The 25,401-nt window shown below is 43.4% G+C and overlaps 1 protein-coding gene across 1 annotated transcript; it reads left to right on the top strand.

Moving 5' to 3' along the window:
* The first annotated feature begins 147 nt into the window (after positions 1-147).
* On the top strand, positions 148-21,500 carry TOP2A (DNA topoisomerase II alpha). The gene is made up of 35 exons (XM_026116328.2): positions 148-297; positions 562-708; positions 909-999; positions 1,538-1,601; positions 2,144-2,289; positions 2,757-2,854; positions 3,195-3,407; positions 3,584-3,757; positions 3,944-4,045; positions 4,550-4,687; positions 4,860-4,998; positions 5,249-5,406; positions 5,835-5,960; positions 6,421-6,531; positions 6,625-6,730; positions 7,471-7,580; positions 8,383-8,475; positions 8,962-9,076; positions 9,398-9,519; positions 9,859-10,007; positions 10,727-10,958; positions 11,084-11,218; positions 11,341-11,541; positions 12,140-12,335; positions 13,649-13,740; positions 14,367-14,507; positions 14,595-14,678; positions 15,313-15,510; positions 16,456-16,561; positions 16,869-17,012; positions 17,426-17,576; positions 17,711-17,772; positions 18,113-18,238; positions 19,337-19,557; positions 19,907-21,500. Exons 1-35 carry the CDS (start codon positions 265-267, stop codon positions 20,051-20,053), a joined length of 4,671 nt encoding a protein of 1,556 aa, XP_025972113.1. The 5' UTR covers positions 148-264; the 3' UTR covers positions 20,054-21,500.
* Positions 21,501-25,401: the final 3,901 nt, after the last annotated feature.

The raw sequence follows: 25,401 nt of genomic DNA, 5'->3' as shown, positions 1-25,401 counted from the left end.
ATTGGTCGAGATCCCTGCCCGTCATTCAGATGTCCCTTGTGAGTGGCGCGGTTTGAACGGGTCCCGCCTCCCCCGCGGCCAGAGTGGCTGGTTTGAACGAGCGCGGCGCCTTGTGACTGGTGAGGGGAGGCGGGTGGGCGTGGCCCGTGTCCCCGCCTTCCCCCTGCCATTGGCGGGGCGGTTTCGGCGGGCTGAGCGGAGGTTAGAAACGCTCCCGGAGCGGTTAACGGGCCGCCATCGCCGCCCGTCAGCGCCGCCGCCGCCATGGAGCTCGAGGAGTCCTCGTCGCCCCTCCGCGTGCGTGGAGCCCCCACAAGGCTGTGGAATTCCCCTCAGATCCCCCCCCAGTTCCCCTCAGATCCCCCCCCCAGTTCCCCTCAGATCCCCCCCCAGTTCCCCTCAGATCCCCCCCCCCCAGTTCCCCTCAGGTCTCTCCCACTTCCCCTCAGATCCTCCTCGGGGTCCCCCGCCGCCCCTCTCCCCTCCTGGGGTCCCCCCCGCCCCTTGCTGCCGCGGCCGGTCCCCGCTCCCCTCACGGCCCTTGTCTCCCTCCCCGAGCAGCCCCTGGACGAGAACCCGCGGGTGCCCAAGGGCGATGGCGCCAAGAAGCGGCTCTCGGTGGAGCGGATCTACCAGAAGAAGACGCAGCTGGAGCACATCCTGCTCCGGCCCGACACCTACATCGGCTCCGTGGAGCTGGTGACCCAGGTGCGGTGGGGCCGGGGCAGGGGGGGCCCGGGGCTGAGCAGCACCCAGCACGGGAGGGGGGAGTCGCGAACATGGCCCGCCAGCTAATTGGGAACCGGTGCTGGGTGCCGCTGCCTCGCACACTGACGACAGGGAACGGAACATGTGGGAAATCTGCAAAACGCTTAGGGATTTATGTATTTTTTTTACTTTCTTTTCAGCAAATGTGGGTTTTTGATGAGGATGTGGGCCTTAACTGCAGAGATGTGACCTATGTGCCTGGCTTGTACAAAATCTTTGATGAGATTCTAGGTGAGCTGTGAGATATCTGGTGGATCAGCGATTAGCAAGGTTTTTCTGTTTGTTTTGCTTTGTTTTATTTTTTTAAGTTATTTCTGGATACTGAATGTGTAAGAGAACCTTGAACTAAAATTAAGAGCTAGGCCAATGTACTTTTATCTAGTTGCATTGTTGACTGAGTAAATGTCTGTTGCATAATCCGATGGATGGTGTTCACAGAGATATCGTTTGTCAATTGCGCTCCAAAATATTGGATACTAATGTTCTGCCTGGTCTTAATTTCTATTAGTGCTACTAAACTGTAAGCCATTCTTGGGATGATGGTACTATCTATCATAAAACCGATTTCATTCAGCCCAGATTCTCCCTTTTATATTATCCTGCAGTGCTAATCTCTATAACTTGTAAAAGCTTTGCAAACCAGGATGATTATTAGTAGCATCTTGTCTTCAATTTGTGTATTCATTCTACCGAAAGCACTTTATAGTTAATATTTTTTGTCTTGACTTGAGAGCATAATATGCTAAAAATAACAATCTTTCTATTCTAGTCAATGCTGCAGACAACAAGCAGAGGGATAAAAGCATGTCATGCATTAAAATTACAATTGATCCGTAAGTTTTATTTCATTTTTGTTCAGTGCCTTCCCAGCTCACGTGTGTCAGATTTTCTTCTTCAGATACTGTTCTGTTAGGCTGGTTTTAGGCATTAGAGAGTTCTCTGGAGAGGCCCATTCAGGTTAGACCAAATGTAGCTCCTGGAGCTCCACAGTTGCCAACCCGTGTAGTGTTATTGACCAGTTACAAAAGCCTTTCTCTTGTTTAGGTCTCTTAGAGTGTTGACTTGTGAAATCACTGCTTTTGCATTTTTTTTATTGTCTTTTCCATTGTGGTCATTTTCTCCTTTTCTTCTTCTCAACCTTTTTATTCTGTTATTGAGCATAGATAATTTTCATGCATAATTGTCCATGCTATCTGCAGATCTGAGCCTGAAGGATTTTTTTTTGACTTGTCCACCCTCTGCTGGCTGTTTCTGCACTAGCTGAACAGAAAATTACTTTTGATGAAATGGTGGCCTTCTCCCAGAGATGATGTATAGTATTTATTTCATAACTCGGTCATTTCCAGCCTTAAAGACGCTCTTTCTTTTCCCCCAGAGAGAATAACATGATCAGTGTGTGGAACAATGGGAAAGGTATTCCAGTTGTTGAACACAAAGTGGAGAAGGTCTACGTGCCTGCTCTTATTTTTGGACAGCTATTAACATCAAGCAACTATGATGATGATGAAAAGAAAGTCACAGGTAGGGAAGTCTCCAACTTATGTGCTAATATTTTTGTGCAGCCTGATCAGCTTAAACATGTGAACTGGATTACCTGGTGTGAGTGAGCAGTAGTTACTAGGTTTCATCAAGACTGCTTGTTCTGAATAAAGGTGATGCTAACTGGTCCCTTGCTGTTCTCCTTGTTAAGAAAAAGAAGGAGTATCGATGCAGCAAAAAAAAAGGAGTTCCTTCGTGTATCAGAAGGAAGTCTCCATGCTGTATTTTATTACAAAACTGGTACAGTCATGGAGAGCAGGAGGAATTCCCTTTGAACACTAATTCCAATTAAATATGGGTTTATAGCCATGTACTAAGTTTGTAGGATATTGTCATTTATAATGAGTCGTACTTTGTGCTGAAGTGACTGAATTCTTGTTAGTCTGGAATTATTTTAGATGGTTTTGAACAAATGTAACAACACAGGTCTGTTTGCATTACAATTCCAGGTGGTCGAAATGGCTATGGAGCCAAACTGTGCAACATATTTAGCACAAAATTTACAGTAGAAACCGCATGTCGTGAATACAAAAAATTATTTAAGCAGGTATGGACACCTTATTTAATTCTGTTTTCTCATTTCAATGAGGTTATGCTTGAGGTTTTCAAATAAGAGCCTACTTTTTATACCAGTTTAGGTGGTGTTTGCATGGTGCAAATTTGTATTTGTAGAATGACTAGAATAACTTTGGGCCACAGCTACTGTACTCCCAATTTTGGTTCAAATAAATAATGAAATGAGCAGACATAATCAGAATCTAATTTTTAACTAGTGATTTTTTTCATCTCAGAGTATTTAAAACTTGTAAATAGGCTCTGTGGTTTTAAAAATTAAGCTAGTTATTCGTATTTGTTAGACATGTAACTCACATAATTCATTTTTTCAGACCTGGACAGACAACATGGGAAAGGCTGGTGAAATGAAACTGAAATATTTTGATGGAGAAGATTACACGTGTATCACTTTCCAACCTGATCTGTCAAAGTTTAAAATGACAATTCTAGATAAAGACATTGTGGCTCTAATGTCTCGAAGAGCATATGATATTGCTGGATCCACGAAGGACGTCAAAGTTTTCCTAAATGGGAAGAGACTGCCTGTGAGTGAGCATTTAAAGGAAATCACACCTATAGTTCTCATCCTATTTAAACAATGAGATTTTGTTCAAGCAATTTACATCATTACATGTGGTGAAGTGAAAATTTGCATGGGTGATTATTTGTCGTATTTATAGGCACTGTTATAAACAAATTCTCTGCTTTTATCTCCATGTAGGTGAAAGGATTCCGTAGCTATGTGGACCTCTATGTAAAGGACAAAGTAGATGAAACTGGTAATATGCTTAAGGTTATCCATGAGGAACCAAATTCTCGGTGGGAAGTGTGTTTGACTTTAAGTGAAAAAGGCTTCCAGCAAGTTAGCTTTGTCAACAGCATCGCTACCACAAAGGTAACTCTTCTTTACCTTATTTAGTCAGGTTAATGACATATTCTTCATTATTAGTATTCTTAGGTATTTTCAAATGTATCTTAGTGAAAAATAGTTAATTGCTTAAGGTGCAAAGACCATACTTTGAATAAAGGTACACACCTTTAATAGAATCGCCTCAAGATGTTTGGTCCTTTTTTGCCTTAGGGTGGCAGGCATGTTGATTATGTAGCTGACCAGATTGTGACTAAACTCATTGAAGTTGTGAAGAAGAAGAACAAAAACGGAGTTGGAGTGAAGCCTTTTCAGGTACAAACTCAGAATCTCCCTAATAGAAAATGTAACTCTAGCATTATTGTAAATGGTAGCTACAACTTGATGAATTATTACAATAGTCTAATTTATAATAAATATTTCTACTATGAAGATAATATATATAAACTGTACTAAATACAGAAGCCTTGCATTTTTCATTTTAAACCAACTAACAATCTTTTCTTCCTTTAGTTGTTGTATTTTGTAATCAGAACACCATAAGTCAGTGCAGATGCACTAAAAATATTGGATGATACCTATTTCGGAGGAGAGCTGCTGATTTCTTAACATCCCAAGTTATATAGTATTGTTCATGAATGTTTGTTAGCTGTCCTAAATTCTGTCAGTTTTGTTTAATCAGTCATTTAGAAAAATTCACAAAAAATACAGTGATAGTTGAATTAGTTCTCCTTTCAGTGTGATTCTGATAGGCAGATGTCAGAAGGCACTGTGAGATGAGTTTGTATAATTTGTAATGGTGGTTGTATTTAACTACAGGTGAAGAACCATATGTGGATTTTTGTGAATGCTTTGATTGAAAACCCAACCTTTGACTCTCAGACTAAGGAGAATATGACTCTGCAGGCAAAGAACTTTGGCTCAACATGTAAACTGAGTGAAAAATTTATCAAGGGTGTAAGTACTGGTATACGCTGATTTCAGTTACAGATGTCTATGAAGCTGCATCTTATGCTTAGTGTGGCAAATACATTAGTTATGAATTCACATCAGTTTAAAAAATGAGTATATATCCTAAAATTATGTCATAGTTGAGGCTTTTCACCCAACTGAGTCTCTTGTATTGCAGGCAGTTGGCTGTGGTATTGTTGAAAGTATCCTAAACTGGGTAAAATTTAAAGCTCAGACCCAGCTGAACAAGAAATGTTCAGCTGTGAAACACACTAAGATTAAGGGCATTCCTAAGCTGGATGATGCCAATGATGCCGGTAAGTGTTTTATATCCTTTCTAGACAGTTCTTTCAAAACAGTTAAAAAATGTTTGTTACAGAAATGAGAGAATCATCTCCTAAAGAAAGTGAGCAAATTCTGTAATTATAGCTTATCCTTATTTTGCAGTCAGTCCTAGGTGTGGTCTAGCAAAACCCGTGTTAGAAGATATTTACTCTCATTCATTTTGTGAGCGTGCAAACTTCTGATTGCATTTCTTAATTAGAAAATTTACTTGCTTTTTTTTAGGCAGCAAGAGTTCTATAGACTGCACGCTTATCCTGACTGAGGGAGACTCAGCCAAAACACTGGCTGTTTCTGGTCTAGGAGTGGTTGGTAGAGACAAATATGGAGTATTTCCTCTTCGTGGGAAAATACTCAACGTCAGAGAAGCTTCTCATAAACAGGTTAGTTAGAACATCTTTATAATCTACATATTAGAAGACATGTTATCCTTTGTGTAATGCAGTATGTTTTAACCAAGTCAGTACAACTGGACACCTGGAATATTGTAACTTGTAGTAATAGTATCTTAAATATGTGAAGCTAGCCTCGCCTTCAGTATGCCTTGCTGATTAAGAGGGAATATTGACCAAGCCCTATTCACTGCTTTGCCCGAAGGAATAGCGTTTGTGTTGTGGACTACAAAACGTTTGCAATGACAGAATAATTTAAGCATTAGACTTCAGTTTAGAAATAATAAGTTTCTAAACAGGAAAAGAATGTTGACAAGGCTAAGCACAATAAAGGAGATGCTTATAGTGGATCATTTTATATCTCTTTGAGCTACAGTTTAAGTCTGGCAGAAGTTTTTATTCTGTATGATCTCTTCTAGATTATGGAAAATGCTGAAATCAACAACCTCATCAAGATTGTGGGTCTACAATATAAAAAGAACTACGAAGATCACGAATCTTTAAAGAGTCTTCGCTATGGAAAGATTATGATTATGACAGATCAGGTTAGGCTCACTAAAATTCAAAATTGGGAGAGGAAGAAAAATGCTACTATACACAGCAAAGAAGATGCTACCTTTCTCCCACTGGCACTGTTGTACCTAATTATCTGTATTCATCTGTCTTTAATCATTCTATTTTTTAGTGGGTCATCCTAAATTTTCAGTCACAGAACATAACAGATAAGGTAGAGGGGGGAGCAGCATCACCAAACTGCTAAATAATGTCTTTTCAGTCTTATAATAGATCTGGTACAATGTCCTTGACCAGACCTTGGTACCTTTTTTGGCCAAAAAAGCACCTTTTCTGTTTCTCTTACCTTTCCCTAGTTAGAAGGTGGACTTGTATGGTCGCATCTTTGGAAGAGAAAGTTAGTAGGGCTGATACGATCATTCACTATTAAGCTAACAATTGTCACTTTCCATTGTATCCCTGATTAAAATATGCCTTCTTAAAAAAATTCAGGATCAAGATGGTTCTCATATCAAAGGCTTGCTGATTAACTTCATCCATCATAACTGGCCATCTCTTCTAAGACATAACTTTTTGGAAGAATTTATTACTCCCATCATAAAGGTAAGGGCTGAGTGGATGGTGAGGTGAATGAGTAAGGATTAGTTGATCCACATCTGCCTCTCATTTCACAAGTACAATACTCATTCATTACAGGTCTCCAAAAACAAAGAAGAAATACCATTCTACAGCATTCCTGAATTTGAAGAATGGAAAAACAATACACAGAATCACAATTCATGGAAAATCAAGTACTATAAAGGTCTGTAGAAAACCTAATGGGGTGGAGAGAAATGATCCAAATAAGAGCCACTTCATTCATAGTCTAAATTCAGAGTTAGCCCTGCTTGCACAAAGGCTTTGAACCAGATAATCTCTGAAAGTCTCTTCCAACTTAACTTATTCTGATTAACAAATGCACGCAACAAAGTTTAAAAGCTTTATACATCAACACTGAGCATGTTTCAAAGTAAGGAAACCATAACCTCTAACTGGAGGATCACTGCCAAGCTTCAATAAAATCTCTCAAAATGGAACTACAGTATTGTAGGTTTCCATTCACTCAGCCCTCTTGGTCAGACATGCTTAGCTTTGACAGTGCTTCTCTGTTGTCCATAATACAGTCCATGTGTGATGATAGCATTGCAAGCTAAGTACTTATTCCAGAATTGCTTAATCCCGATAAGCAAGTTGCCAACTGCCGAACAACAGCTGGATGATGAGGAGTCTTTTCCAATTTGCAGTTAATAGTTTCAGACATCTGTGGAAGTCTCAGGCAAAATCCAAAAGTAGAACATGCAACTGCTTGCTTGCCTTTAATTCTTGTGCTTTTTGTGATACCTTACCTCTCATTTTGAAGTAATTTAGGGTTTTCAATAAAATCATACTGTTTTAATGTTTCACGTGATGCATCACAAAAAAGAGATGTAACAAAACATTTGTTTAAACTGCAACTTAATTTGGGCAAGAAGTGATTAGGATTAACTTGTATTGTCTCTGCAGGTTTGGGTACCAGCACATCGAAGGAGGCTAAAGAATACTTTGCAGATATGGCAAAACATCGAATTGGCTTCAAATATTCTGGTCCTGAGGATGATGCTGCGATCACCCTGGTAACTAAGAATACTTGATTTAATTGCTGACTTACTACCTTTGGTATTCTACTGCTTAGTGCTGTGTATTTTCTCTTAAAATGCTCTTAGAGGCCTTTGGGCTTGAGACAATCTCTTTGTTTCCAAGGCTACAGCTTCTGTCTAACTGGTAGAAGCAAATCTGTACACAGACCTCAGGCCAAGAGCACCCTTTTAATGATGGCTTTTAAATATAGCTCAGAACAAACTAATCGCTACAAACCTATTGACATTTTCAGGCATAATGGTAAATATTCCTTTAACATTTTTCTCCATGTTATAATGCAATTTTCTCTAAGGCAGAACACACACACCTCCCCCCCGCCTTTTCTCCCCTAGATTTTCTTATCGTTTTCTTGTAAAATGATCCACCAGTGGTTTAAAACAGCTCTTGCTTCAGTGAACTTCTTCACCTTAAGTAGATATTGACTCTTAAGTATTCTTCTGAGTTATTAGCCAATGCCCAAAACCAAGATTTTTCCCAAGGTATTAATTACATTAACAGGGAAATTTGCTTTGGTTTTCTGTTCTTCTGTAAACGATTCATAAAGTTAAGCCTAACTACCATGTCTCCTAAAGACTGATAGAAATCATGCTCTTGTTTTTAATACTTTTAGCTCCCACAACCTGTTACTGCACTTACTAGGCTGTTAAGCCAACCTGTTTAGCATGTTATTCCCCAGGTTAAAACATTTCTTTATGCTTTCCTCTTCTCAAGCACTCCAGTAGGGCACACTATAGAAGGTTCTAGAATTGAGTTACTTTGCATTTATGTAATGTATAGGCCTTCAGCAAGAAGAAGGTAGAAGAGCGAAAGGAATGGCTGACTAATTTCATGGAAGATAGAAGACAACGGAAGCTGCGTGGCCTACCAGAGGTAAAAGGTTTAAATATATGAAGGAATCCGGTTTCCTTTCGCTCCCTGGGGCTGTTCTCAGTTTCATTCTGGCATGGTAGAGCTGCACATGGCTTAGGGTCAGTGAGTCAGTCACCAGATTATGGGACAGTTATAATGTTTCAAGATTTTGCAAAGCAGCCTCTTTGTCATCTCATTAGTGCAGCCTCAGTGTCAGTTGTCCGGTGATTAATTTGATTTTTAGCTCTTATCTTTCGAATTACTTTATCAAGAGGGAAATGATAATTTAAACAGGACTGCATGAAGTAAAACGTAATTTCTCTATAACACAGGCCTCTATCATGGGAAGCAACGTTTCATTTTTCCGTGCTGAGAATACCAGCATTTGAGCTTGTATTTAGCTAGTCTTACAATGAACTTCCATTTTAGCAAAACCAGACAAGTATGAGCTAAGAAACAGATTAGACCTTGTTAAAATTAAGGCACTCTTAAACCTGTTTTTCTTAGGACTACCTATATGGGAAAAATAGTAATTGGCTGACATATAATGACTTCATCAACAAGGAGTTAGTGCTGTTCTCAAACGCTGATAATGAAAGATCAATCCCATCTCTGGTTGATGGTAAGCAATTTCAAGTTAGTGACTCTGTAAATGGATGTTTGCATGTCATATCAGAATCAGGGTAACCTGCTGAGTTTTCAGGGTCAGTGTTCTAAAGTCCATTTTCTGTTCTCCAAGTTTTTTGTCTTTTTTTTTTTTTTTTTTTAATCTTTGGACTAAATGTCTTGTCCGTTTTGTAGCATGTAGTTGCAAGTACCTAAATCTCATGGTACTGACTCTAGGGGTATATGTAGTTCTTAGAGCCTCCAGAAAGCTGAAGCTAGGTGAAACATATTTTATGTTGTAATTGCAAGGTCTCTTTTTTTTCTTTTTTTCATACAGGTTTGAAGCCAGGTCAAAGAAAAGTTCTGTTCACATGTTTCAAAAGAAATGATAAGCGGGAGGTGAAGGTTGCTCAGCTGGCTGGTTCTGTAGCTGAGATGTCCTCATACCATCATGGTGAAGTAAGAATCCAATCTGGTTGTGCAAAATGCTTTAAAAAAAAAATCTTCTATTGCCTCAACAGCTGAGATGATGCTAACTCAGGGTTAGATGTTTGCATATGAACTCCAAACTTACTGTATTGACCAAAAAAAGCCCGGTTCCTTTACTCTTTCTGTCAATAGTTCAGTAAATTTGATGTTTTAGGTAGTAATAACCAAATATACTTTCAGTGTGTTTCCTCCAATATTTTATGAACTTATCCTTCATATCAATTTTGTTCTCATTGCGAATTCTACTTCTAACTTTGTCCTCTCAGCAAAGAATTCTGCATTCTTAACTTTGAACCTTCTTTATTGCAGGCATCACTGATGATGACTATCATTAACTTAGCTCAGAACTTTGTGGGCAGCAATAACCTCAACTTGCTACAGCCTATTGGACAGTTTGGCACAAGGCTGCATGGTGGGAAAGACTCTGCCAGCCCTCGATACATCTTTACAATGCTCAGGTCAGTGTTAAAGATCACTTACCATCTTAAATATCCTTAGCATGTTATAAGACTTGATCTGACAGCACTTAAAATTAAAAAAGTATTTTTTTCCCTTTAAACCTCTAAAAATTTGGACCAATTAAATCTGAATATTCAAGTGAGATTTGGATTCTTGGTTCAGATGTGTGAACTTTGCTGTTGCCTTCCCACAGAACAGAAAGGAGTAGCAGAGCAAATGGAAATGGGAGCAAAAACAAAGGGGAAAATTTGGGTAGGATAAGAAAAAAGTGAGCTTGAGTAGGAAAGTTAAGTTTTAGTATAATAAATATGGCCCAATAGTCACACAGGTTGTACTTGATCAAATCTGTTCCTTGAGCACATATGTGATTGTTGTACAAAAGAGCAAAGAATACAAAGGATTGTAAACTTCCCATCCCATTTAATTATGTAAGATAATAATTAAAGTCATAAATAAATACATAATTAAAGTCAGAGCTTAGGGTCCCATATAGTCAATAGAACCTGTAGAGTTTGCTTAGACTGCTTAAGACACACCTCTATTTTGCCTGTTGCTCCAGAAGCCTTGACTGCTAACATAGACACCTAGGCTGTATGGCTGAGGCTGGTTGAGAGGAATATCCCAGATTTGTGTTTTGTCTGGGTTTGAAGGTTCTTTTTGCATAGTGGTCACTGTTCTGTAACAAGAATTTGGGCTTACATTTTCTCTTTGATTCTAGCCCGCTAGCACGGTTGCTGTTCCCACCGATGGATGACAATATCCTCAGGTTTCTGTATGATGACAATCAACGCGTGGAGCCAGAGTGGTATATCCCCATCATCCCAATGGTGCTGATAAATGGGGCAGAAGGGATTGGTACTGGCTGGTCCTGTAAGATCCCCAACTTTGATATCAGGGAAGTTGTGAATAATATTCGTCGGCTGATGGATGGAGACGAGCCCTTGCCAATGGTAAATAATGTATTAAAAAAGAAATAGTCTCATTCATTAGTCTGTTCAGCATATCCTGGAGCACTTGATGCTTCTACTTTTAAGTATTTGCATGAACACTGAATCTAGTGTTCTTTTCTGCTTAGCTTCCTAGCTACAAGAATTTCAAAGGCACAATAGATGAGCTCGGACCTAATCAGTATGTGATAAGTGGTGAGGTGTCTATCCTTGATTCTACAACCATTGAGATCTCTGAGCTGCCTGTCAGAACATGGACACAGGTAACAAAAGCTGAATTTACCCTATGAATGTATAGTTTGCTATAAAGCAAAAAATGATGGTTAGTGTTTTGGAGCTTTCATTTCCTTGGAAAACATGGATCTGACTTTGATTCTTTTCTCAGACTTACAAAGAGCAAGTTCTGGAGCCAATGTTAAATGGCACTGAGAAGACACCCCCGCTAATCACAGACTATAAAGAATATCACACAGACACCACAGTGAAGTTTATAGTGAAGATGAGTGAAGAAAAACTAGCTGAAGCTGAAGCAGTGGGGCTGCATAAGGTCTTCAAACTCCAAACAAATTTAACCTGCAACTCCATGGTATGTAACAGATTTTGCTGCAGAACGTTCTTGTTTTAACTGAAAGGCTGATGTTCATCTCAGATATTTTTCATAAGGCACCAAAGACTGCATGGACAGCTGCAATTGCTGGATGTAACAAAAATGCTCTTGTGAAGTAACATACTGACTTTTATTTTCTACTGTTACTGATTTTAAATCAGCTTTCCAAATATGCCTTTAAAAGATTGAGACAGGCTTGGTTATGGCCACAAGACAGTATGGTTTTGCCAGCATGAGTAGAAGTGATCTGAAGTCACAGTCCATGGAGACCCTCGTCATGTCAATGATATTGACAATGAATATCTGGATCTTGAGATTACAGAGTTTGCCAGGTGTTTATCCAACACATAGTTTTAAGAATCAAGTAACCTTAGCTAGTGTTTCCAAGAACTTTGAAATTCTAAAATCATCTCTGCTGTTGTGCTTGCAAACTGAAGTCATTTTTGAAGTGACACTAAGGTGGTATACTTTGTAAGATGATAAGTCAACTGTACTATCCCATCGGTGTGTTTTGTCTAATTTTTGGTGGTTTTGAAAATCAGTCGTATGATCGTAATGCCTATGCTCTTTTGTGCAGGTTCTTTTTGACCATGTCGGCTTTCTCAAGAAGTATGAGTCTCCCCAGGATATTCTAAAAGAGTTCTTTGAACTCAGACTCCGATATTACAGTTTGAGGAAAGAATGGCTTATTGGAATGTTAGGTGCTGACTGTGCAAAACTGAGCAATCAGGCTCGTTTCATCCTGGAGAAAATAGATGGCAAAATTGTGATTGGTATGTATCGTTTTCAGTTACATGGTTTATGAAATTGAGAGAATGACCAGGTGCTCCTTTCAGTTCTGTCAGCACCCCCTCAGCTCCAAGCTGGCTCTTAACAAGCCACACCAGAGCTTATCTTTCTGTTCTAGTGACATATAAGAGAAAAATGCTTCACAAAATATCCTTGGTCTATAGAGCATTATGCACACATTAATTAAAATAGGATACTCATACAGCCTTCCTACTGTGTTTGACACTATTTTGAGAATAGAAATATTTTTAAGTAGTTTAGCATAAATTCCTATCTTTCTGACTCAATAGTAATAAAAGTTAAGTACTGATAGGGTTTTAAAAGGGTAATATTTTCTGTTTAAACACAATTCTAAAGAATCCATCTCTCTTCCATGTTATATTTTTGAACCTCTGCAAAATATTCCAAATTATGCTCTCAGTGGATTGGGGCTTCAGACTTAGAAGATACTCAAGTTAGCAACATAGGAGAATCATGAGCTAGAAAAAGAAAAAGAAACAGATCTTTGTTCCCAGCACTTCAACTTCTCAATCAGCTTTTCCACCTCAGTCTAAAAGGCAGCCTGTATTTCACTTGCGTTCGTGGAGGATACAGCTAGACAAAGTGTCATAAGATGGTTTGTGTCTGAAGGCAGCCCAGTGATCCTAACAGTCTGTGTCTGTTTGACTTGACTCAGGAAGAGAAATAATTCCCTTGAAATGCATTTTCTTGGGATTTTTTTAATGAGCTGTTCCAAGACTGATAGACCTTGTTTCATTCGTATTTGTTTCTCATGGTTGATTGCTTTTGCTATCTTAAAAAGGAGCAAACTCACAACTGAAATATTTCCATTGCTTGGGGCATTTATAGTGTGTTTTCCCCAGGTGATGTCTAATAAGGCGCAAGCTTATGCCAAAGCCTTTCTATGAGTAGTATTGAAAGGTTTTTGCCTCCACCTGGCTGACTATTATCACCAAACCTTTTTGATATCTTTTTTCCCCAAGTTCAAAAACTACTTAAGGCAGGGTAAATGCATACATGGAAATGAAGGAGAACAATATTTAAAGTGCTCTGACAGATGTTCTTGACAGGTGTAGAAGCAATGCTGAGCTGTCAGTAACCTGTTAAATAGGACCTTTTTTTTGATATAATTTCAGGCTCCTTCATGTGTCCCACCTCTAATGAGGAAAGGGTATTTCACAGAGCCCTATAAGGATGCTGAGCTGTTATAACCATAGGAAAATTTAAAGCTCATCTGTCTTTCTTAACAGTGATTGTACTAGTCAGTAAATGACGATACTGAAATATCTGTTTACAGAAAACAAACCCAAGAAGGAGCTCATTCAAGTCCTTATTCAGAGAGGGTATGAATCTGATCCAGTGAAGGCCTGGAAGGAATTGCAAAACAAGGTAATACTTCAGTCATCCTCTCCAAATAGATCTTATGTGGCCCCTATCTCTCTAAGGTTTCAAGATTTATAGGAAGAAGCTCAAGTTACTTTCCCATTTGTAGGACTGAAGAGCTTGCATGCAGGTAGGTCTGTAGTAGGAGATATAAAACCAGTAAAACTTCAGTATCTTTTCAGAAGGTATTGACACCTAGTCATTGTTTTTGACTCTGTCAGGGATCAAGTCCTTCTGAAATTTCTGCCACGGCACTTTCTGCCATTTCTTAAGGATTTTGTTCCTCCTGTGAGTCACAGCTGTTAGAAGGGTTGTGAGGAAGTTGTGACTGTTTTAAGTAGCCTGGGGAAAATCTGGACTATTAAAACAGATTCTAAGATCTGACAGATTCTATTTGAGAAGCCAGAGCAAGTAGAGCGAAAGTCTTGGGGAACTGTTTTTGCAGATGGAGTCCCCTATGTGATAGCATCTGAAGCTTTAAGAAGCATAATTTCATCTTCGAGTTGTCCTAGAAGAGCCTAGGACACTGCAAGTGTATGGAGTACCTGTGATGTAATCCAAACATGATCAGCAGCCCTAGTATTTTATGTAGATACATTTCTTGACAATGTTTGTTTTAAATCCGCATTCAGGAAGAAGAAGAAGAAGAGGATGAGAGTGACAAAGAATCAGCTCCAGCTACTGGACCAGACTTCAACTATCTACTGAACATGCCCCTCTGGTATCTGACTAAAGAAAAGAAAGATGAGCTCTGTAAGCAGAGAGATAGCAAAGTATGTTTTTTTCCTTTTCCTATAAAAGTATTTAAGATGCCAGATTAAAATAAATGACTAATGATTCTCAACTATCATTCACTTTAGGAAAAGGAGCTGGAAAACCTTAAGTGCAAGAGTTCCTCTGATCTATGGAAGGAAGATCTTGCTGCCTTCGTTGAAGAACTTGATGTATGTGGATGTTCAGTGTAGATGACTGACTCCCTGGGCTTGCAGTCTCATCTGCCAGCTCTTTATTGACTTTTTTGCCATCATGAGGAAACTAAAGTTGATAACTTGAATGTCTTATATGAATTGCACTCTCTTAGGAGAACTGAAAGCTTTCTTCATCTTCCTAGGCTGGATAGGATTACCATTGCTCTGGGGCAGGGAGTCAAACCACTAAGGCAGCTCTTGGAATGAGACTCAATTAGGAGTCTGAGTAGTGAAGAGGAGTTTTAGGCTGGCTGAGGGAAGACTGGTACTCAGATATAGTATGAGATCTAGTTCAAAGGTTTTTGAACAGTGAATGAGGTGAGGGAGGACCTGGCCTTTACTGAACAGAGCCCAGACTGTGGGCAGGTGTCTGTGCACCAGCATACCTGGTTGCTGCTCATGTCTGTTCTTCTTCCCCAAGTAACTGAACTATACCTCTGGTTCAAATCATTCTTTGAAAACGTGCAAATCGTAGCAGGCTGGGAGGCTTCACTTAATCTGACGTTAGGGAATCTATCAGTGAGGTTAGAGTGGGGCTGTGATTTTTTTTTTTAGTAGTACATTTCTTTTGTGTTCTCACAACTGTATTGTTTTATACTCACCTCTGCAGGCAGTGGAAGCCAGACAACTTCAGGATGAGATGGTAGGATTAACTGGCAAACCTTTAAAAGCAAAAGGAGGGAAACCAAAGGTGAAGAAGATGCAACTGACAGAAATAATGCCATCACCTCATGGCATAAGGGTTGTTCCTCGGATAACTGCAGAGATGAAAGCAGAGGCAGAGAAGAAGACTAAAAAGAAGATGAAGGTAAAACAAAACCAAACCCCTCCAAACACTTGAATCTTTCATTACATCCTTTTTAATTCAGACAACACTAAAGAACTGATAGTTCCTGGTGGCAGAAGGTGTCCTAATGAAGCAGTTTTATTCTGCATTCTGGAAGAGGGAGAGAATCTTAGCACATGGGAGACCTTGGAAATGGATGTTTCTCAGAGTAAAGGAGAACAGAATTACTAATGTTAACAGGAGATGGCTTAGAGTAGAATCTTCTTTTGGCAAGAATGTACATCACTATGGCATAGAGATGGGTTAGTAGCTCAGAAATGAAAAAGCAGATACATGCAAGGTTTTTCTAGGTGTCCTGGGGATTTTATAAACCGTCTACCAGGCAGGAAGTACAGCTAGTAAATTCACTTCTTTAGAACAGCCTTTGCATTTCCGTAGTGCTTTTAGTCACTTAATGCAGTTATTGTTCTTGATATTAAGGAAATGAAGATTTAACTCTTTTATAGGGCTACTTGAAATTATGCCATTCAGCCATTTGCAATCTAGAAAATTAAAATATCCCCTCACCTGTTCTGACTTGTAAGCCAGACATACCGCTCCTTTTCTACAGAGCGTTCCATCAGTTTTTCCATATAACATGCGCTGTTGTTTTTAACCCACTTTGTTCAGTTCTGCATCCTCAACACACCCTAGAGTAATGCTGCCATCAGCACACAAAAGCACTCTCATTAGGTGTGGGGATAAAAAGTCTATTTTTGTTAATTCTGGATGTTACATTTTAAGTTGCCTGCTCTGGAGACTGATCATGTTGGATTTATTTGCTTGTAATCAGTTTTAGATAAATTCAGGTTTCTTGTATTCCTATGGCTTTCATACATCTAAAGCAGCTCGCTTCTATATTGCTCTCTGTTTGCTTCTTCTAATGGTGTTAACTAGCTAGCTATTTGATCTCTGTTGTATCTTCAGAGTGAAAAAAATGAATCTGATGAGAATCAAGAAGGAAACTTGTCAGGAGATAAAGAGTCTTCAAGCCTTAAACAAAGATTAGCACGGAAGCTTAATACTGAGAAAGGTAAATAGTTTTATGTGTTATTCCATGAATGGAAAGTGAGGGGAAGTGCCGTAAATTTGGTTGTCTGACCACTTCCTGAAGTGGTGAGCGACACCTGGGATCAGTATGTTTGGAAAAACTAGGTGAGAGATATACAAAGTGATCCTGAATAACAGTCAAACTGAAGACATAATTACTAATTCCCTTCAATGTTTAAAGGTAAAGTCTCTGAATTTAGTGATGTATCCTAAGTTGAGCTCGGACTGCTGAGCTTGAAATGCATGTGGAATGCATTTTCTGATACATCCTGCCTCCTGTCATTTTTCAGGTACTAAGAGACAGGCCACTTTACCATTTAAACCAGTAAAGAAAATGAAGAAACGAAACCCTTGGTCTGACTCAGGGTCTGATTCAGAGTCTGATGATATTGAAGTGGCTCCTCGGAGAGAGAGAGTGGTTCGCCAAGCAGCAGGTGAGTGATGACATAAATGCAAAAGAGGAGCAGTCTGTGGAGGAGAAAATCGGACAGACCAGTTAGCTCCATACCCTGAGATCTCAGCCAGAAATCATTTGTAAGCAGCTTAGCTATTTTACTATATGTCACAACTAAGAATTTTCTACTGTGTGAGCAGATTTTCACAATGATCTGTCAAGGAAAAACAGAAATGAGTAACCAGAGAAATAAGGTTATTGGTTTTAATTACGCAACTATCTTAACAAATCAAATGTGGGGTTGGTAAGTGAGCCCTGAACACACCTGTGACTTAGAGTCTTCCCACTTTCACTCTCAGAATCTGTTTTTATTCGCATGTTTATTGTTTTAGTAACCGCAGCTAAAATATTGAAAAGGAAACTGACCTGCATGTGTCTGTGTAATTTCATTAGCCAAAATCAAGCCCATGATCAATTCAGACTCGGATGAAGATCTCACCGGCTCAGATGAAGAGTCTGAATTTCAGGGGAAGAGTGAGGACAACTTTGACTCAGATACAAGCTTGAAAGAAAAACCAGCTCCAAAGCCCAAAGTTGCTCCGAAGTGAGTATTTCTCCATATAGTCACTGGAAATAAATTGTGCGCCTTGTTTTAGTATTATATAGAAATGTTTTTTCCTTATTGCAACTATTTAGTGCATCATCAGCTGAAAAAATACTTGGGGTTTTGTATTCTAGGAAAACTACTGAAAAAACAGCCAAAGCTCCCAAACCACAAACTGTGCAAAGTGCTGTCTCTGGTAAGGATAAGACCTTCTAAACCTTGTTGGTTCTCCTAAAACTCCAAGAGGGTGAGCTCGGCACTGTGATCAGTGCTTAACGCTGTGACAAAGGCAGATGTTACAATCGCAACTGGACATCTCGCGAAGAAACCTTGATGGTGGGGTGCAAGCTTGTTTCACTTCATCTTGGCTTTTGTCTGATTCTGTCTTGAATCGAGTTTGTGATTAATCTAGTTTTGATAGTTGTTCTACTTTATAAAAAGTTGCTCACAATTATTTCCTTCTGCTCTGATGTTTATAGCCAGATAGAGTTGTTAATTTAACTATTTCAGACTTGCTTTCCACTTTCCTTACTCAGCCCAAGTCCAAGATATTGATGATGAAAATGTGAGCCAAGCTCCTACAGCTCCTTCTGTCTCCATGCCTTGCAGTAAAGTGGCACCTAAAAAACCTGCTGCAGTTAAGAAGGCCAGTGCCACAAAGGGTAAGGTGAAGCTATTTTTTCCGAGTTTTTATAAAGTCATTTGAAGACTGCTTTTAGATAATGGTTATTATTTCTGTGGGAATGCTAGCCATCTAGAGGAATGAATAACTTGAGCTTTAATTTCAGAAAAGATACGAGGTTTGTGGCAAAGGCTGTCTAATTGTTGTTTAAAGAAGCTTGTTTCCAAACATATCATGTTCTAGTTCATCTGAGATATTATTCAAGGGAGTGAATTTTAATTTGGGAGCAGGAGAAGGGAATGCTTCCTATAGTGCTATGTAATACGTGGCAAAACTCATCTGAATGGAATTTCTGTGTTGCAGTCAACATCCTCTCCTGTGACTTTTAGGGAAGAAAGCTACTCAGTGGTAGCTTTCTTCCCCAAAAGAATAAAAGCTTCTATGGGATAGCTTGATCTATTTAGTGCTAATTTGAACTCATAAATCTAAGGCATTTGACCCAGGTTTTTTAACCTTAACAGCCCAGAGTCTTTGTCAAACTTCGAAAGCTGTTTAGCCGGTTTTACATATTCCATCACTGCGTTATTCATCCCAGCGGTAAAGTAGTATGTTACTTTACAACAAAATAGCTTTTTTTTTTCCACTTCTAAATTCTGGAAAAGCCTATTGCGGTTCAGAAATGGTTTGTTCACTTCAGCCTAGTTTGGAGAGACGCTTCAAGAAGCTGTTAAAAATATGTCAAAATGTAGGTAAGAAAGAATTCAAAAATTAAAATTGTATAGTATAGATGGTAAATTCGTTCCCTATGCTAAGATTTTGAAGGTATAAGATTGGTTACATGGCCTTGGGATTTCAAAACTTTTCAATCTGAAACAGTCTGTAAATTGCTTAGAGTATATTTTAGAGAGTATATTTTAATTTGATAAAACATAGCAGAACATAGCAGAACTAAGCAGATAAATAAGTTCGTTTCTAATAATCTTGGTAAATAGCTATCTCTAGAAATTCTTGCTGCAGAACGAGATGACCTATGCAGTGACCTCACAGTATACTGCAGAGCCATGTTCATGTTGGAAACAAGATCTGTGAATGAGAAGAGGCAGCAAAACACAGGTTTAAATGCAGAATTCTCTTTCAGGTAACCAGCCATCCATCATGGATATTCTAGCCAAGAAAAAAGCTGTACCAAAATCCAGCAAGACAGCTTCGAAGGAGGGCTCCTTAGATTCTAATGCTGAAACAGTGGTTCCCAAGAAGCCTGGCCCGACCAAAGGGCGAAAAGTTACCAAAAGACAGCCAAGCTTTTCAGATTCGGATTCAGATTTTGGCTCAAAGCCTTCCAAATCAGTTGCGGCTAAGGTTTGTACTCTGCCAAGCGTTATAGCCAAGCATTCATGTTTTTTGTCACATTAATTTTGGGGGACACAAGACCTTGAGGCAGGGAACAGACCATAGGGTGTGTCATGGGTTGTTTTGGCAGAGAAGAAGTGGCAGAGGTAGAATCTCCTGCATAACAGCCATCTTTGTTGTTGGATATAGAGAAGATGGGTGAGAGGGTGGTGGGGCATGTGTGCTTATCTCAGGTCGTAGGTTTGGTCTAATCAGTATGAACAACAGCCCTATCAGTGACACAGAGGCGAGTTTTATGTTGTGTTGCCTGTTTATGCTCCGGTTCACTATTCATTTCTTGACTATGCTTTCCCTCTAGAAATCCAAGCTGGAAGATGATGATAGCTATTCTGTTGATTTAACCGCTGATGTGGACAGTCCAGTGGCTGCGCCCCGAACGAGGCCCGGACGTCTCAGAAAACCTATGAAATACTTGGAGGAGTCTGATGAGGATGACATATTTTGAATTTTAAAGATTTTTAAACCGCTGATCCAAATTGATCTATAAATTTGCTTTGGGCAGAGTTCTTGGCAGGCTCTCACCAAAGAACTACATCTCAGATCAGAAAATCTTTTACTGAGTTAAGCTTGTCCCGAAATGTTTGATACAAGTGAATACAGCTCTAATTTCCTTTGGTTTTAAATAATTTAAATTTGTTTAAACAAGAACACCCTTCCCCCTTTCTTCTGAACAATGGAGCAATAATGTGCCCAGCTAGTGCTGATGAGCTCCCCTCTTATCCATTAGCTAGCTGGAGGTCCTGGTAATTCTTTTGACTCTTTATGGTCATTTTAATATCAGAGCAGACTTTTATACATACCAAATCTTATAAAATACCTTCTCATATTAATCCCCTCCTCTTCAGAGAAACTTTTTTTAAACTGCACAACCACAGAGATTTAACATGTGAGATGCAAGGCGCATAAAACTCCATGCTAGTGTTTTTCTTTCTCTACTCTTTCACAGTCTTTTATGTCTGTGCAAGCCCCTGTTGCTCAATTTCTGTCATGTTGAGTTTTAGCCTTTGGTTTTTAAAATCAGATCTGGTAGTGAAGGTTTGTGCAGACTTGTCTCCGCACTGTACTCAGTGTTGGCAGTTTTATCGTCTGTCTTACTGCCAGGAAACCCCATGTTCAGCCCAGAGGTCATCCTCAGGTGAGAGGTGCTTGTGACTGCAAAATACTTTGTACCATTAAAGAGCTAAATGGATGTTTCTGAGCTTAGTGCCTGAGGTGCCATCTGAGTGAAGCTGGCTGTTAGTGAGGAGGGGAATCCAGCGTCAGGCTGGACAGAGATTCTTCATCCTAGCAAAGGAGACAAAAAGGAACTTGGGTCTGTGGGAACTCAAAAGCAAGCAGGTGGATATTCCAATGCACGTATTGGAAAGCAGCGGGTTCTCCCATGTTGGGCTCCTCTGCTGCCATACTTGGCACTAGAAAATGCTGTTCCACAGAATGGCTGCTCAGCAGCATGAAGTTCCTCATGCCAGTTCATGCTTCAAACTCGGAACATGTTTGTTCTTGGGGACAAAGAGTGACTTCCCCTTCTACAGGCTGAGCTGCACGAAGAGTGCAGCCTCCTGTGAGGTCTGTTCGTCGCCTCTCGGCGCTGTTAAGTGGTTGGACTGTTCAGTGCAGTGGCTAGAAGTTGGTGGCCACAGGCATCTCACAGACTGGGCATGGAAGACTTGCAGCGCTCAGGTTCCTCAGCAGAAAGCAGAGAAGAAAATCTTCCTCTTCAGAAGTACTTCACTGGAGTATTCATCTATTAAATGTTTTGCTTTTCTTGGAGCCATTTTTATGGCACTGTGCATTATTTCTTGACTGTCTATGTAAATATTTTTTGTGTTTTTTCTTCTGTTTTCCTGAGGTTCTGTCCTTTTTAATAGATAATAAAAGGTTTTTTTGCACAAGTTTTGTTCAATAATGGTGATGGTTGCACTTAAAAAGGGGTTGTTGTTATCTGCCCGTTCCCTGCATTTTTCACTTGTGGTGGAATCTCCAGAGCTCTGTAGTTGTCTTTGCTAATGGCGAATGCTCCAAACTCTGCCTTTCTCAGGAGGAAGAGGCCATCAGCTTCCCTCCTCTGCTGCCAAGACTGTCATCTAAATGGGTCATTGCTTTGTGTTTTTCATAGCAGTTGCAATTGTATAAACACACTAATTACTTCCCAGTTTATTTCCTACACTGGAATTATCCACTTTGGCATTGGCATTGTCATGGAAATGATTGAGGCCACAGCGTGGATGATGAGTTAGTGCGAGGAGCAGAGGGCTTGGCACAAGCTGTGGTCTGGGCTTAGCTCTCAGCAAAGACGGAGCATGGGGTATGTACCATGTCATGCCCAGCTAGGGGGTATTTTTTAATAAATATGTCTGATTAACCAAAAAAGAAAAAAAAGGGGGGGCCCCAAGCAGCTGCTCGTGTTTGCAGGCGCCAGCAGCGGCTCCTGTGAGGGCAGCTGGGCACTCGCTGCCCTCCAACTTTTCAAGCTGCTGCTGCCTCTGGCCTGGCTCTGCGGGAGCAGCGTGCGAGGGCTGCACCTCCCGCGGGCTCGGGTGCTGCACGGGCTCTTTCCTGCTAATCCCTTGCTGCCGACACTGTGGTTTTACAAAACCGCAGGCTCGACCGCTGCTTTTACTCCACAACAAAGGTTTCCGAGCGAAAAATTCTTGTGAATGCCGGTGTGGCAGGGCCGGGAGATGGGGATGTGGTTGATCCAGCCACGCTCCGGCGGAGGGGCGCGTGCCGCGGGCTCTGCTTCCGAGAGGCAGCGGGAGCTGCTGGCGGCGAGCACCGCGGGCCGGTTCGGCTGTGCCCGGAGGCCCTCGGCCCCCGGGGCCGCGCAGGCGGTGGGCTCCAGCGCTGGCCGCTGCTCCCACGGGCACGTACCGGCGCGGCACGGCTCTTTGCATGGTTACTGTAAATGTCACGTCAGAAGCGAGCAGAGATAGTGGAGAGCAGCCGCTGGGGCCGGCGGAGATAGCAGCTGCCCGCAGAGCGCGGGGAAACGCCGGCCCCCGCCAAAATCAGGCACCCGCTGCTGCAGCCGGCGAGCCCGGAGTGATGGTGGGGGCAGCGCGGTGCCCGCGTCCCCGGCTCGGTTGTGCGCTCGAATCCAGCTTTTCCCGGTGTCGCAGGTGGTGGATGCATCGAAGCCGAGACCAGGCGGCTTCCCCGCGCGCCGGGGCACCGGGCGCTATCGGTGCCACCGAGGTGCTGCTGGCAGCCGGTCAAGTGCGGAAAGCGCTGTCACATTTTCCACTGCGGGGCTCTGGAGAGCGTCTCCGGCGCGGCCCCGCCGCGGGGCTGTGCTATTTACGGAGCTCCTCGCTGCAAACGCGCCCGGAGCCTCGGCTGGCACAAGCCGCGGAGCAACGGCGAGGCCGCACGGTGTGGGCTGCTCCGGGCTGCCTTCCTAGCTGCACCGGTAGCCCTGGGATATACATATATATATTTTTATAGAGAGAGATAGATGATATAGATATAGCTATAGATTAGATATAGATATAGATATAGAGAGCTCTGTGTGTGTGTGTGTGTGTGTGTGTGTGTGTGTGTGTCTGTCTGTCTGTCTGTCTGTCTGTCTGTATGCACAGGCACACACGTTATCGTGCCCTGCTGCAGCTGCACCAGGAGTTTCTCCGTCACAAACCCGCCGGGACCTGTGGGTTCGGGGATGCCGAGGGCTCTGCACGCTGCTGCAGCCCCGCACGGCTGCCGTGGGCATTGCGCGGCCACCCGCGGCTGCAACGCGGTCCCGAGGCTGAAACACCACCAGCACTACCCGACCCTGTGACAAGAAGGGGAAACTGAGGCACAAGCCAGGACGACGTCTGGCTGCCAGCCACGGGACCCTTGTGTGGGCTGGACCCCCCTTTGCAAGGCCACGCGGGTTTGGGGGTGCTGCAAGCCCAAGCCCCCCCTCCCCATATGCACAGCCCAGCCGCCCCACAGGAGCGGCCCCCCCGGGGCGTGGGGTGGCCGGGGGGCATTTCTGCAGGAGGCTGCCGGTCCCCACGCCAGGCAGTTTGTCCTTGAGGCCTCCCCCGGCTGGCAGAGCCGGGCCCTCCCCTCCGGACACCCCCGCGGCGGGGCCCGGGGCCGCTCTGCCACTTTAAAAGGCTCCAGGCGGGACTGTGGGCACCGTCATCCCGGACGGACCAGGCACTGGACGGATGGACAGGGCTGGACACTGCAACCGGGGGTGGCACACGGATGCAGGTACTGGGTCCAGATCCCTGTCCTTGGGGGGGGGGGGGGGGGGAGGGGGGGGTGTCCCCCCTACAGTGCTGTCCTCCCCCCCCCCCCCGTCCCCATCTCTGGGAGCCCAGCTGAGGCCTGGGCACATTCGTGACACGAGTGGGCTGCTCTCAGCGCCTCCCACCCGGGCGCCCGCGGCCATGGGTGCGCGGGGCTGCCTGAGCTCGCAGCTGCAGGCGGTGCGGGAGCACTCGCCCGTGGCCGGGTGCAGCTGGCCGGCGGCGTTGCCTGCTCCGTGTCCCGGCCCACTGAGACCACCCTCTGCCTCCGCTTCTGCGTCGCCGTGGGGCATCTCCTGCGCAAGGGCCGCCCCGGTGCCCCGCAGCCCCGGCTACTGCCATCGCTGACATGACGTGTGGCCGTTCTCAGCCGGGGAAGGGGGGGAGGGGGGTGGGCAGCACAAGGAGCCCACGCCCCAGTGCCGGCATCACTCGTGGGTGCCTGCAGCTCGTCCTGCCTCGGCTCTGCCCTTCCCAGGGGCTGCTGGGAAAAAAAAACGCATGGACAGAAGGAAAACAAGCGGGTCCCAGCCCTGCACCACTGCCGGCCTCGGGATCGGCACCGCGCTCCGGCCCTCGGCTGGGCCCCCACGGCCAGGGATGCCCAGGCGCCCCGGTGCCAAGCTGCGGCCCGGCTGGGGTGTCACGACTGCATCAGGCCTCTGCAGCACAGGTGCTGCGAGCCGGGGCGGGGGCACAGCTCTCCTGGCGCTGGGGGGGGGGGCAAAGGGCTCTGTCCTGGCCCAAATTTGGGGTGACGGTGGTGGGGGAATGGTGCTGGAGAGCAGCTAGAGCTGGGTATGGGGGGGGGGGGGTTTCCTGGGGTGCAATATGGACATCGCGGCCCGCCCCCCCCCAGCCCCCAGTGCACTGCAGCCCACCCACCCCAGGGCCCCACAGCAAGAACAAACCAGTCGCTAGAATAAATAAACTTTATTCTGGAGCCATTCCCCCCCCACCCCGCCCCCCGCCCCATCCCATGTCCTCCCCGTGCCGGCCGGCCCCTGCACCCGCAGCCGGCCCCGCTGCCCTGCCCCGCACCGCCCGGGGGGGCCGCGGCAGGAGCCCGCCCGGCCCCCCCGAGACTCTAAAACCGCTAAAATCTCAACAACAACAACAAAAAAAAAATTTAATAATAATAAATCGTGTGCCCCCCCTCCCCTCCCGCCCCCGGCAGCGCCCGCCGTGCCCCCTCCACCTGCACAGGCCTAAAAACCCCTCCAAACTTTTACAAAGGTTTTAAAACGTATTTATAGATATTTATAGATATTTATATATATATACTTTGATTTCTTTCTCTTTTAAATGACTCTGCTTCCTCGGCGTGGGGGGGGGGTCTGGCTGGGCGCTCCCCGCGGGGCCGGACGGACAGGACGGGGGGGGGGGGGGGCGGGGGGGCTCTGTGGTCGCGATCCTGTTTTTGTGCTGGTGCTGGTGGGGCCGGGGCCGCCCCCGCCCCTGCCACCGCCCCCGTCCCCGTCCCCAGCGGAGGAGTGTCACCGCGCCGGGTGCCCCGCGCCGCTGAAATGTGACTCAACCAAAGCACCTCGCT

The sequence above is a fragment of the Dromaius novaehollandiae genome, chromosome 22 (assembly GCF_036370855.1).
Source record: "Dromaius novaehollandiae isolate bDroNov1 chromosome 22, bDroNov1.hap1, whole genome shotgun sequence".
Lineage (NCBI taxonomy): Eukaryota > Metazoa > Chordata > Aves > Casuariiformes > Dromaiidae > Dromaius > Dromaius novaehollandiae.
This window is presented reverse-complemented; position numbering and strand designations above follow the sequence as displayed.

What these genes read in the sequence shown, in the direction of transcription:
- TOP2A (XM_026116328.2), top strand. Translation starts at nt 265, where the DNA reads ATGGAGCTCGAGGAGTCCTCGTCGCCCCTCCGC. An exon ending in CCGTGGAGCTGGTGACCCAG is followed by an intron (nt 709 to 908) that starts GTGCGGTGGGGC and finishes CTTTCTTTTCAG; the next exon opens with CAAATGTGGGTTTTTGATGA. An exon ending in TTGGAGTGAAGCCTTTTCAG is followed by an intron (nt 4,046 to 4,549) that starts GTACAAACTCAG and finishes ATTTAACTACAG; the next exon opens with GTGAAGAACCATATGTGGAT.